Source organism: Metopolophium dirhodum, chromosome 3 (genome assembly GCF_019925205.1).
Source record: "Metopolophium dirhodum isolate CAU chromosome 3, ASM1992520v1, whole genome shotgun sequence".
NCBI classification, from domain to species: Eukaryota; Metazoa; Arthropoda; class Insecta; order Hemiptera; family Aphididae; genus Metopolophium; species Metopolophium dirhodum.
In genome coordinates this window covers 24,574,644-24,589,049 of record NC_083562.1, presented here as the reverse complement: position 1 = coordinate 24,589,049, position 14,406 = coordinate 24,574,644, and the positions used below count along the sequence as shown (strand labels likewise).

The 14,406-nt window shown below is 32.6% G+C and overlaps 1 protein-coding gene across 1 annotated transcript; it reads left to right on the top strand.

Annotated features, from left to right (window-relative positions):
* The first annotated feature begins 44 nt into the window (after positions 1 to 44).
* On the top strand, positions 45 to 3,870 carry LOC132942013 (uncharacterized). The gene is made up of 6 exons (XM_061010297.1): positions 45 to 572; positions 633 to 782; positions 916 to 3,171; positions 3,224 to 3,377; positions 3,473 to 3,661; positions 3,736 to 3,870. The coding sequence occupies exons 1-3, from the start codon at positions 416 to 418 to the stop codon at positions 2,610 to 2,612; spliced, it is 2,004 nt and encodes a 667-aa protein (XP_060866280.1). The 5' UTR covers positions 45 to 415; the 3' UTR covers positions 2,613 to 3,171; positions 3,224 to 3,377; positions 3,473 to 3,661; positions 3,736 to 3,870.
* The last annotated feature ends 10,536 nt before the right edge of the window (positions 3,871 to 14,406 follow it).

The following is a 14,406-nucleotide window of genomic DNA, read 5'->3' as shown; positions in this document are numbered from 1 at the left end:
ATAATTCCACGAAAACCTGCGACGACATGCCTAAGGGATAATACACATTCGTTCAGATGACCACCGGTTATTAGTATACATCCCCTTTCACTAGCGCATGCGCACTGTAAAATTCCCCAACCTGTTAAACTTCTAGAGACTACACCCGAGGTCAACCCCGCACCTCTCGTACGTGTGTAGAGCATGCGCACTGTAAAATTCCCCACCATTACCACTATCCCCCAAAAATTCCTTAGTGCCCATGGTAAGAAGAGACTCCTGATTTTCCGTTTAGTCCGTGTACTATCTTAAATCGTTGTTCACGTATATTTACTCTCTCAGTCTTTAAAATATTTTTACAAGTGTTTATTTTTTTTCTACGTTTTAAACATTATTTACACTTTGTGGTTTTATTTCGCTATTACTTTACGTAAAAATGTTTCAATGCGAACAGTGCGCATCTACGTTTACGCGTAAGGACAATTTGGTCGTCCACCAAAAGAAGCATGCAGGTGTACGTTTTCCGTGCACAGCATGCCCATCGACATTCTCGTACAAAAACAACCTCAACAAGCATCTGAAGAACATTCATGGTATGTACTAAAAATATAAAGTTTTATTTTATACAATATTAATTTATTATTTTCCCTAAGGTATCGTTCCGGCTCACCTCAGACCATTGCCAGCTGCTCCGATCATAGATCAGCCAGCACGACCTAGCGTCATCCAGTTCGCGCCTCGTATTGTTGCCCCCGGTAGCGCGGCCGATGACACATGCGTCATAATAGAAGATGAGGATACAGGTTACTTTTATTTATCAGAATTAATTAGATTTTTAAAAAGGCCCTCCGTTATTTACATAAAGACGTTAGATTTTTTTTTTTTTTTTACATTTTCGTCGCTAGATTTTATTTTATTTTATTTTATTTTAAGTAGATTCTTATACGACTTCGGTGGGTGGCAAACGCATTTCCATCGCCAACACAGTGTCGGCTGTTAAGGCGAAAAAGGCTCGTATGGAACTGGTTAGATCCCCGGGTCTTAGAGAAATTTCATCGTCTGGAAAACGTAAAATAGTGTGGTATTTCGCAAAAAATCTAAATAATGTTCGAAATTATTCCGATTTTCTCCGTTCTCTCCAACCGGCTCTGACAGACAAGCTAAAAACTCACGTGCAGGAACATCCAATAAAATTTAGCTTGAAGCTCGAGGCTACGTATAACCGACCAAACGTATCTAATTCATCCGAAAATCGAGCGTTTACAACATCAGCCAAAGAAATATTTATGGGCACAAAAATCGAAACAATAGTTGAAGAATCTTTTATGAAATTATTAGCTGAGGAAGACACTTATATTTCTCGTGGTAGCGGGTTTACGTTAGAGTCCATCGATGATTTACTACTAGCCGTTTATAAGTATACACCAATATCTGGTTCGTCATATATACAATTACCGAAATCTATTATAGATAAACGAGCAATAATAAATCCTAAAAATACAGACCAACAGTGTTTTAAATGGGCTATTTTAGCAAAATACGTTGCAGGAGAAAACAAATTTCGTGTCAATGAAAATTATACCGAGCATGAGGACAAATACATTTTTAACGGTATTTCATTTCCAACACCGCTATCGGATATTTCCAAGTTTGAAAAAAATAATCAGAACGTTTCTGTAAATGTTTACGGACTTGAAAAACGATTACAGCCACCGAAAAAGTATCCTTCATATGAGGTTTTCCCACTCAAAGTCGTAGATGATGAAAAACGTGATCACTTTGACTTATTATTAGTGACGGATGGTAATAATACACATTATACTTACATCTCAAATTTTTCAAGATTACTCCGTTCGCAAAAAACTAGTCATGCAGGTCAAGTTATATTCTGTAAACGTTGCTTTACATCGTTCGACAGACAGAATTTAAAGTATAAGTTAAGCGGGCAGGCGGCGCTTGAACATCACAGGCTAATATGCGGACCACATAAACCCATACGACTGATAATGCCAAAAGAGGGAGATGTGCTACAATTCACCGCGTGGCAAAACGCGCAGAGACATCCCATAGTTATATATGCCGATTTCGAGGCTCTGCTTGTAAAGACCGAAGAGGAAAAGGGTGATAATACAACAATCATACAAAAACACCGTCCTATGAGTTACGGATTTTTAGTTAAGGCGTCTGAAAATGTTCCAATAGAGTTGTTAACACAATTTAACATACCGATTGGACCAGTCATATACCGAGGTAGTGAAAGCAGGCAAGACGTGGCAAAGCATTTTATATACAATATCACTGACGTTGCCGAGAAAATAGAACAATTATTAAAGACAAACGTAATGATAAATATGAGTGCACATGACAAAGCGGTTCATGAGGCGGCGACACACTGTAATCTGTGTTGTATAAAGTTTACACCACCTCATGAGATACAACATCGAAAAACCGCCGACCACTGCCACCTTTCTGGAAAGTATCGACAAGCTCTTTGCAATATGTGTAACCAGAAACTACAAACACCAGTTTTCGTCCCGTGCTTCCTACATAATCTTTCAAACTATGATGCTCATTTCATAGTAACAGAACTAGGTTATAATTCAAAAAGAATAAAAGTAATTCCGAACAGCTAGGAGAAATTCGTTACTTTTAAAAAATATATAAGTAACAATTTTACTATCAGATTCATCGACACATGCAGATTTATGGCTTCGAAACTTTCAACACTCGCTAAAAATTTGGTAACTCCTGACTTTTCTAAATTCCGCGAGACGGGGAAGCATTTTGCCACCAGTGATATGAACCTTGTAACCCGTAAGGGTGTACACCCTTACGAGTATACGGACGAGTGGAGTAAGCTCGATGAAAATGTGTTACCGGATAAAGCTGAATTTTACAGTATCCTAACCGAGTCAGCAATTAAAGATGAAGAGTACGAGCACGCGATGAAAGTATGGGAACATTTTGGATGTAAAACGATTGGTGAATATTCAGATTTGTATTTAAAAATTGATGTATTGCTGCTGGCCGATATTTTTGAAAATTTCCGTGATGTGTGTATGAAGACTTACAACTTAGATCCTGCATACTATTACACCGCTCCAGGGTTTTCATTTGATTGTATGCTTAAATTCACGGCAATAAAACTAGAATTACTGTCGGATTATGAAATGCTTCTCATGTTTGATGACGGTTAGTATATTGGGATTATTTCTATATGCATATAATAACAATTTTTTTCTAGGTATTCGAGGTGGACTCACACAAGCCAGCATGCGGTATGTAAAATCAAACAATGAAAAAAAACCAGATTACAACCCGGCAGATCCAAAATCATAACTCCTCCAGAAGATACTCCACCTTTTTTTTTTATTTCACCAGAGAGGACATTTGTATTAGTAAGTATATATATATTTTTAAATATTTATTATTATTATTATTATTATTGTATTTAAATTAAATTATTTATAAAATGTGCATAATCTGGTTTTAGCGGGATAATAGACCGCCATCAAGACCCGTCACCCCAAGGCCCGTTACCCCAAGGCCCATTGCTCCGGCATTAGATGATAGTATGCAAGATGGACAAAGACCATGGTGGATGCTTAATTGGTTTAGTCCGCAATCAATGCCCGTTAGCCCATCCCCGCTGCAGCGTCACCCCTTCAGATATTCAGATATGGTAAGTGTTAAATAAAAATTATGTCTTAGACTCAATATAATATAATTTAAAATAAACAATATTTTTTTATTTAGACTCAAGATAGTGGTTTCTTTCCCGAACAACAGTCGCAGAGTACATTATCTCAAGTTAGACGACCTGCAACGCCTTTCTCCACCTACAACACCGGGGGTATACGCGTTAAACCTGATAGAAAACATGGAATTTTCGCCTTCACCGCTACGACAATCACAGATGGACGAATGGCTTCGTTCGTTTTCACCAATATCACCAGATATATTACCGCTGGATGTTGTAGGCGGCGTGGTATTTTCACCTTCATCGCGACGACAATCTGAGATAAATGAATGGCGCCAATCTTTGTCACCCATCTCCCCAAGTGTGCTACATTATAGTACGGCCTCAGGTACTCCCGGAATTTGACGTACTAATTTACGGGAGGATATTAAATACCACTCAACCCAGCCAAAATATAACTGATTGGGCTGAGGATGGCTATAATGATATCCTGGAACTTCACATGTTAGCACTTGAAGCAGAATGGAAAATGACGTTGGTGATGAAGTTTTGAATCAACATATGGATACTAACGAAGGTAAATTACAGAAAAACTTATTTTTTTAAATATACTTTATCTTTTGTTTTATATAATATTATTATTTACAATAAACCTAATATTATTATTTTATATTTTGTTTTTAAGACGAGGAATTGAATCGACATTTGGACGAATACGAGGGTAAATTACGAAAAAACTAATTTTGTTTTATATAATAATATTTTTTTCTCTAATCCCACATATACTTATTGTGTGTATAATATGTTTAGATTGAATATTTCTTATAAAAAAATATTTTTACTTTATATAATATTATGATTGAATATTTCTTATAAAAAAAAATGTTTACTTTATATAGTATTAAGATTGTATATTTCTTGTAAAAATATATTTTTATTTTATATAATGAATGTATATTTCTTGTAAAAGGAGATATTATTATGGTTAAACCCATGCTCACACACGTGTGATTTGTGTTACTTGAGTGAAAATAACGCTGAGAGTATAAGTGGTCATGTAGCCTAGTGGGTTAAAGCGTAATCGTTCTTAGTTGGGGGGTCGACGGTTCGAACCCCGAATCGATTATATTGTAGTTTTTTTCCCGTCGTATTGTAAATTGTACACGTCTTGCGCGGATATATTATTTGATAAGTGATAAGTGATAAGTGATAATATGATAAGTGATAACACGTTAAGTTATAACGGTAATATATATCTCGCACACGTACGCGGCCGGGCGGCGGGCTCAGCGGCTCGGCAAGGATCAGGGATCAGGTCCATTGTGTGTTTGAATTGTCTATTTTATACTACTAATAACGGTTGCAATGTTGCATATTTAGAATTATTCAATAGACTTCACTTGAAAATATTAACCATTCAAAAAAAAAACTTAAAAAATTACTTTAAAGGTACTTAAAATATTTTTTAAAAAAATGTAAGATTTGCTAAAATGTAGTTTTTAAGAATGCACTATTATAAATTTATAATGTAATCACAATATTAGTTTAGTAAAAAAAATAGCTAGGTGCGTATAATAGACAAACATAATATTAAAGTATTAAGTAGTTTTAACTTTTAAAGATAATATAGATAATAAAGATAAGACAGTTACATATTATATTCTGTACAGTGAGAAAACACGCTGTGAATCGACGAAAATCGGTTCTTCTGGGCATTTCCGCGCGATGACACACTGTCATGTTATAGTGAAAACGCATACCCGGGTGCTGATGAATGGCGTGCTCTCTCGATGGAAAAAATATTGTATGCGTCACTGCAGATTTCTGCACGATATTGGTTGATTTATCCATTAATTATTTATGCATACAAAATACAACACACTTGTAACAAAATATATACCTATAATTTAAGCAGATTAAGTACTAAAACTAATTATTCAAAAAAAATTATGATAACATAATCAATTTATACAGAAATAATGTTAAAATAAATAATTTCTATTATATACAAATCAAATCATATGCAATTAAAATTATTACGTTTTTCAATTTATAAGAAAGCATTATTATTAATGTTTGAAATTAATTGTTTTAACCACGAGTAAAAATCGTAATCTTTATTAAAGTATAAAATAAAATAGATACTCATAAATGTTAAAATAATTATGTGTGGTAGGAACTAGGTAGGTTTATAGTAATTTCGTTTATTTTTAAGTTAAGATTATACGATACACATCACACATTATAACAATAATATACGAATTTCAAATTTTCATACCGCATACACCACGCGTGCACAATAATATTATTAAAAACAGCACGAAGTCGTGTCGTTTTATGTTAATAGTTAAATTGTATTTATTTTTGTAGCATTGCATTACACATTCCAGTCTCCAGAACAATAATAATTGTTATTATTTTATAAGTTTCATAAAAAATCTCGATTGTATTAAAACAAAACGACGTCGCCGTACTTGTTATACCAAAATCACATCCATCGTTTGACATTTTAACAGCATGTTTGGCTGGTTTTTGGATTAATATAAATAAAGTTTTCTTAGTTATATTTTACAGGTTTGAGGAACTTATGACCTTAGTTCAAAATACCATAATATTGCAACGTTAACAAAGGTCTGAAATAATATTGAATACAATCACAATACCACTTGAGTTATCCTGTTTTTGAGGGTGATATTTAATATTACAAGAGTAACAGAGTATGATTTGAACTATTACATTTAAATATTTAATATTATATTATGGTGAAATGGCTGAAATTTGTAAATTTGTAAATTAGTAAATCGACAACAATTATATTTAAAAAATGTAGTTGTCTGTTATTAGTCTCTACTTACGATCCAGATTCAACTGGTGTCTGCTGTTGTATACGTAAATACTAAATAATATGCACGTACTCAACGTTCCTGTGTTCTGTTAAACAAAGCAAATTCACATACATAACATGTCAGGAATTTGTAAGCCATTAAACATATTAAAATATCCCTCCTCCCCCCCAAAGTTACCTGTTTTCGATCTTATAACGTATAAGATCGCATTATATCAATCGAGGAGAATTTACTAGTTACTATAGACTATAGTACCCTCCTACTTCTTAATTACATTTTTAATGACATAAGTACTTCATTTTTTCATGTTTTTAATTTTTTTTTTTTTGGAAATACATTATCTGTAAATGGCATAGTATTATGGTTAGCAAGAATTGGCGGTGACACTTTTTTTGCTTGATAATTTTAAACTTCTCTTTAAATTAAAAATAATCTTACCATCATCATATTATCTATTTTTTTAATCTTACCTTAATGAACTATAATTTGCCATCTGTTAAAAAAAAGCATGTCAACCATATCCATAATAAACATTGGAGTACCTACGACAGCTAGGGAGCATTAGCTTCCTAACTCCTTTTTATTTTTATTGTTTTTTATTACCACTCCCGAAATATAGTTGCTGAATATGGTGACGATGTAGCTATTTTCTCCATCCTTAAAAATCCACCAACGGCTTCCAACTATATTTAATGAAACTTCCAGAATCGTATTACCAAAATTAGAAGATAAAATATGCCAAATCACTTGCACACTCAAACATGACCACAAAAAAATATCTATAACTTGCGCTGATTACCAAATTTGTACGAATTGTGTAATTATAGTGAAATAAAGGAAAACATTTTTTACCAATTTTTAGACCTTTATTAATAATTTCATATTTGTAGGTGTCCTCTTGATTTTTCCAACAAAGTAGTTATTCATATTTTAACACATTTTCTTATTGTATGTCTGTGCATATTGAAAATAGGATTAGGCATTATAGGAAGAAAAAAATATTCAACAAAAAACATACCTATATTATATAGGTACTTCAAATTATGTACTGACGACGAATTTCCGTGACCTGTAGTAAAAATTATTGAGAACAATATTATCAGTGTTTTACAGTCAAAAATTATTATTTTTATTTTTAACTTTAAAAAATACATGTTAATGACTTAAATGTACCTTATTTATCATAATTGTTGATTTAATTTAATATTCTGTCATGATAGTGTTATTTTAATTATTGTAATTACCTATGCAATTTTCAAGTCAGTTTATTATTACAAAAAAAATTTTAAAAAATTAAAAATGTTTACGGTATATTATGACTTAAAGATGAAAATATAAAAAAATCCTTCTGACAGAACAGTCGAACAGATAATATTATTCTCGAAACATTTTTTATGACATGTCATGAATCATGATACCCTAATAATAGGTAGGTAGCTATGTTAAATCTATGCATATATAGTCATTAGTCACAGCGAGTGAAATACAACGAGTAGCGTGATCTATGTATATTTAGGTTGTCGTCACCTACTACATCAAGTATTCATGATGTGGACAGAGATGACTAAAAATTTCACTATCGTGCCCTCTTATTAAAGACACGATAATAATAATATATTGTACAATATTGTATATAACTGCAATATCCACGTCGCGTCTAAGGTTAAACGTACTACTTACATACCATATTTTAATATTATTATATGTGTCTATACTGTTCACGCATACAGGATTACGATTTACAGCGCACATAAAAAAGCTCAACCTACCAGATTCGGTTTGGAGATTTCAGTCGATAACACCTCATGTTCACGTATATATTACGTTTATTATGTGAACATATTTTATGCCGTCATATATATTTTACATAGGTACGTAATGTCGAACAATATACAGTATACGTCAATATTATAATAACATGTCACGCGGGTAGATTTTAATTTGAGTAATCATTATAATATTACTATACTTAATAATTAGTTATAAATATGGCTTATTAGGTGTAGCAAGTATACTGCACGGACACGATAAATGTCGCTAAAATGTGGTCTACATTATATTATACACGGCACAGACAAGGTAGTCTCCCTTTTGGCACAAGGTTGTTCGTCAATAATATTGCACTATCGCTCGTATATCAACTCACCGCGGCACGGACATACGATACTATTATTATTTTATTATTTATTATTTATTTGTTTTTTTTATTATCATTCCCGCTTTGTGTTATTAAAATAACATTCAGCAACGAAGCCTCCGTGGTACGCACAAAACCGCAGCCAGGCCAGTATCAGTTACTTAACCGTATATCGTCTTATTATCGCTGTCCGTATTATGATACAATCAACTGGCTGCTTCTCCTCAAATCCAAATAATAATATTATGTACAACAATTACCATGACATTTTAATATTACAACTTACTGCTGTTGCATACAATTTGATCGGACGTGTGGTGGATATACACCGAGAAGACCTCTAAGACCGCTCTACGACTGCGAACATTGATTTTCGTCGTCATGTGTGCATTGTGCAGTCGTGTCGTAGCAGTATACGACTATCATCGCTTTCGTAATGTCGAGTGAAATTATTATAATTTAGGTATTACAATACATAGGCACGACTGTCGTGTTACGCACTGTACAGAAATTTTAAACCGCGTTATACCTATTTTATATTATTATTATTATTATTATCATCGTTATTGTAAGGCATTGAGTGCGTTTGGCAACGCGCTACAGTTAAAATTACGGAGATGAAATATAATATTATTATATATTACGATGATAAAAATCTGATGGCGTGGACTCGGACAACGCACACGCTGAAATCGTGCGGACGAGATGCGTATTCTTTGTGTCCTATACCTGACAGAGAGAGAGAGATAATATAAAGTATAACATAATAATAATGTTATGTTTCGTTCCGTCTGTGTATCACGGTCGACACTCACATAAAAGCGCGGGTTTGTTATACACAAATGACATATATATGTATAAATACATTCTTAAATGTGCGTGCGAGCAATATACTATGGAGGATATTGCAACACATCGCGATAGCTACCTGAGGACGCCTGGTCGGTCGCTCCCACAATAATATGATATATAATATTATAATACGTCGTCGTACCTCCGGTAACCATGGACCAAGTCATTACCATATAATAATATTATTTTATTGTTCGTTTTTGTTTGAAGTCCAACTGGTAACTCCTTGCACAATATTCTAGTGTCATTATAACATGAACGGTATATAATAATATATTTTGTAGAATACGAGTACAGACTACAGGTGTGCGTTTGATGACATCGAAAACCTAGAAGTCGTGAGTAGAGAAAAATCGAAAGTTTTCTTATTTGGCAGGATACCCGTTGGTATACGTGATTACGTTAACCCCGGCCCCCACCCCCTCCTTGTAAATTTACATTCGAAATTGCATTATATTTCTTTTAAGTTTTAACGGATCTCTTCGGGTATCTCCGATATCCCGTTCACACGCTTAAAATATCAGTAGATTATTGCAAATGAGACTTTGTCGGTAGACACATCGATATTCATGTACCTATATATACCTAATCTACCTATATTAAAACGCGGCGCATATTATTGTGTACATTACGATAGAGCAGAAACAATAAGACAGCGGCGACAGAGTATGTTTTTATTGATATTATGCTCACAACATCATTATGTTCGCCTATTAATTTACGCATATGACTCGTAGTGTGTGTGTGTGTGTGTGCGTGTGTGAGAATATAATATATATAGATAGATACCGTTAAAAATTAAAATACACGGCCATGTTTGGCCGCCACCGCAAGGTCGTCAACTCATGTTTTGAAAGTGAAATACGGATAAAAAAATATGCGAAAAAGTAATAATAATCGGTGTACGAATCTTATTATTTCTTATTATTAGAACGCAGTTGTTATATAGGTAGTGATTGTGGACGGAAGACGAAAACGCGTTGCACCGGTGAAATATCAACAGAATAATCGAAATAATGTTTTCGTATAAAATATTTAAATACTAGTAGGTAGGTTATATTCAATATTATGATATTATTTAATGCACCCATATAAATCAATGCATGCATAATCTTTTAAAGGATAATTACCTACCTGTCTTAGTGTTAAGTACATGGGTAACCCGCTTGGCATATGTGAACACTATTATTGTTATTACTAATTATTATCGTCATCGGTCGACGGGTCGTCGACGTCGTCTCTGCGACTGCGACGGTTTTATAATAAATATTGTTTGTGTTTTACTTTACGGAGAATAAGGTATTTCGCGTGTTTGATAAATAATACATATTATATATTATATATATAGGTACTACCTATGTCGATTTATTGTAGTTCACATTTTTTCCACTCAGAGATGCGATTCGTACGCGTGTCGTTCAACGACAAAAAGTCACGCAATGACCGTGTCGTGTTTACATAATATTATTATATCATTCACTATAGGACAAGAAAAAACCAAAACAAACCGCATCATCTAACATCTTTATGCGTGGAATTTAAGTTTTAGCGGAATGCGCAAAAAGCATGTGCATTGCGCATTACACATTTTATGTATTTTGGAGTCGCTATCCAATCTTCTTATTAAGTGTACACTCGTATTCATTGTTGCGAACGTCAAAACAAACGCAAACCATACGCCGAAAATTATAGCAAATATTTAGTTCGGCACAACCCAGACTTCGTAGTGCCACAACACCCACCCGGGTATAGCTGAGGAAATGCGCAAATACCCCGGAATATGGCCTCCCGAGCTATTTTATGGGACCTAGTTTGTGTTGTTTATTATTCTAAAAATGATAGATTTATAATCTACGTGGTTTAAGTAAATATACGATTATATGTACAGTTGGCGAATTTCGTTTATATTAAATTACTGTAATGGAACATGTTAATCATAAATGTAAAAAGTATGCGATGACGCCTGCAACATATTTTTAATTTTTGGTTTGGTATTTTGGTCTGTAACAACAAAAGAGAGGTTTTTTTCAAAACTAGAAACTATTTTTCACACTCTTATGGCCAGAATCGACTTTAATAATATGCCTAACTCTACATAAAATAGAAATGATAAGTGATAACCTATATAGGAATGATAATAATTTTGAAAGATATTGTTGCAGACATATTTTGTATTATTGACAACATTTTTTGTTAATTTTTTTAAAATTAATATGTAATTGATTTACGAACTCATGAGTAGCCTTTTGGTAATTGGTGTTTATTTAATTTTATATCTGTAGAAATTTAACAAAATGAGGTATGATATTAACGGGTGGTCTTATAGGGTAAAAAATACTACCTATATGTATTAGTACCGTGCGTCTACCATCCTATAATATGCCCAATAATTAAGATACATGTACCTTGTTCTGGAGATTGACGCCGATATAAACTTATACATTCGGAAAGCCGGGAAAACTTCCAATAAGATGAAAATAAGTCTGGAAGCTTCATAGCCTTCTGCGGTATAGTAATCAGCAACCGACCATCCAAGGGTTTCGTTTTTCGTACAGCAAAGTACGACGATCTTATAACTTTATAAGTACAGTACTATACAGTCGTGTTTTGTATCTTGTGTATTGTATATCGTGATACTCTTCTGAAAAATATCATGTATCGTCGTATCGAGTATCACAATAATTGTAATCTATACGTCGATTATTTAAAAAAGTAATAAAATAAGCGATACTCGATACAATAAAAATATAATCTAGACTAGACTTTGATTTGTATTGTTCAAAATTTGTTTTATTATTTTTCATTATTTATAATAATTATAAATCATACATTATTAGGTTGCTCTCTTAAATATCCTTATTCGACTAGATGAAACACACTTTTTCATGGTATTATTTACCTTTTAAAATATTAACTATCAAGTAATGTTATATAATTAGTTATCTACTATATATTAGCATTTGGCAAATACCTTTATACAATTTTAAGTATACAATGGTCATCTATTTTACATTATATTATTGTCTATATGCTTTTACATTTATTTTTACCTCTTATTAAATCATTGTTTTTTAGAGGATATTTTGTTCTTATATTATATTTAAGAGTTACCGGCTTTTACCATAAATCATCAATAACATTAACATTGAAATTATGGAACTCGACTGTAATAATAATAATAAATATTATGATTCAAATCAGATAGTAAACTGATTTTCATGGTATTTTGAATAACGCCTTTATGGTGACTTATATACTAAAAAAATACATTTAAAAAATAATCATCAATGAAATTATTGAATCATTTTAAAGTATATATAGACAATTAGAGTATTAGACATCTAGTATTTAATAGGTACGATTTAAATTTTTAAGAGACTGGTAGGTATCTAGTATCACGATACTCTATACATAAGTATCTAGTATCTTGTATCATGATACCCATACAATACGTTTTATCCGTGAAAATAATTATTCGTGAGTATATAAAGCGCAATTATGAAATCTGTGTGTCGCGAGAATTTTCAATGATGGCAATTAATATAATATTTCATTCTATCCAGAAAACATTTAGTTCTCTATGCATAATTATTATTAGGTTCATATTTTGTTGTATGATATAACTGATGTATTTATATAATAATATTTAAATAGTTAAATGTTAAAACATTATACTTTTGTGTGCTTTTAATAATTTAGGAACCACCAAAATGTTGTGAAGGTCAAAGAAGCCGCGGTATGAAAATGTTTGAATACCTCTGATATAGCTTCTTTTACAGTATAATGTTGTGTAGCGACGGTACGTCTCACTAGAGTAGTAGTGTTAAGGGTTAGGTTACGTTGAACTAGACACCACGCCGCCACGATGACACTCAAAACCATAATAATAATAATAATATCTATTAATATCATTATCATAATAACGTTTGTGTGGTATTAAGTTCACGCCGTAATATAATACCACGGTAGTATATCTGCATATATAGTATATACTTCCACTTAAAAGGAGCCCGGAGCCAGTTTTTAAATTTTCCGTAATTTTAAAATTTAAATTTATATTTTAGTTGCCACCTTAGTTCTAATACATTACACTAATCTACTACCCAATACCTTTTTAGGGGGAGGGGGGGTTGATAGGGTGTATTATATCGAAAAAAATTACTTCACAGGAATAATTCTCAAGCCTTGTAGAATTGTCGGATTTTGATAACTATTTTTTTTATCTGAAAGAAAAAGACTTCACACAGGCTACAACGAACTCCGATTCTTTATTTTATTTAAAAAAAATACTATAATATAATTTATAAAAAAAAAAACGCTTAAAATTGTATTATTTTTGAAGACATTATAAAGTTTGAGATTAAAATATTGAAAAACGGAGTTCGATGTGGTCTGTAGAATATTACCATATGTTAGTTAAATAAAAATTATCAAATTTGGTTGATTTTACAGAACAGGATCATTATTTCCGTATTTTTGTGTACAAAATTACATTGGCATCGGGTGCTTTGATGAAGTATATAATGTAATTTAACTTTACGAATTACGTCTACAATAATTATAAGTATTCCATTGTATCCCACTTTTTCATCATCTGAATCTACTGTTGACAGTTTCTTTTGCCACGGTCACTACTACTGCGCTCGCACCTGTGGGCTGTGATGTACCATTGATTATAAATATTAAATAATAATCAATGATAATACGTATATATTATACGGTAAATAAATGTATATCATACATACCGTCGCCGAGATGTTAGTACCGCCGACCTACATAGTTCATTATACATGGGTACTTGTTACCTAGTAGCTGGTAATACCTACTATCGGAGCTGCGATAGTACAATTACTATACCTAAAGAGAAGTAACTATATAGTATGTAGGGCGAA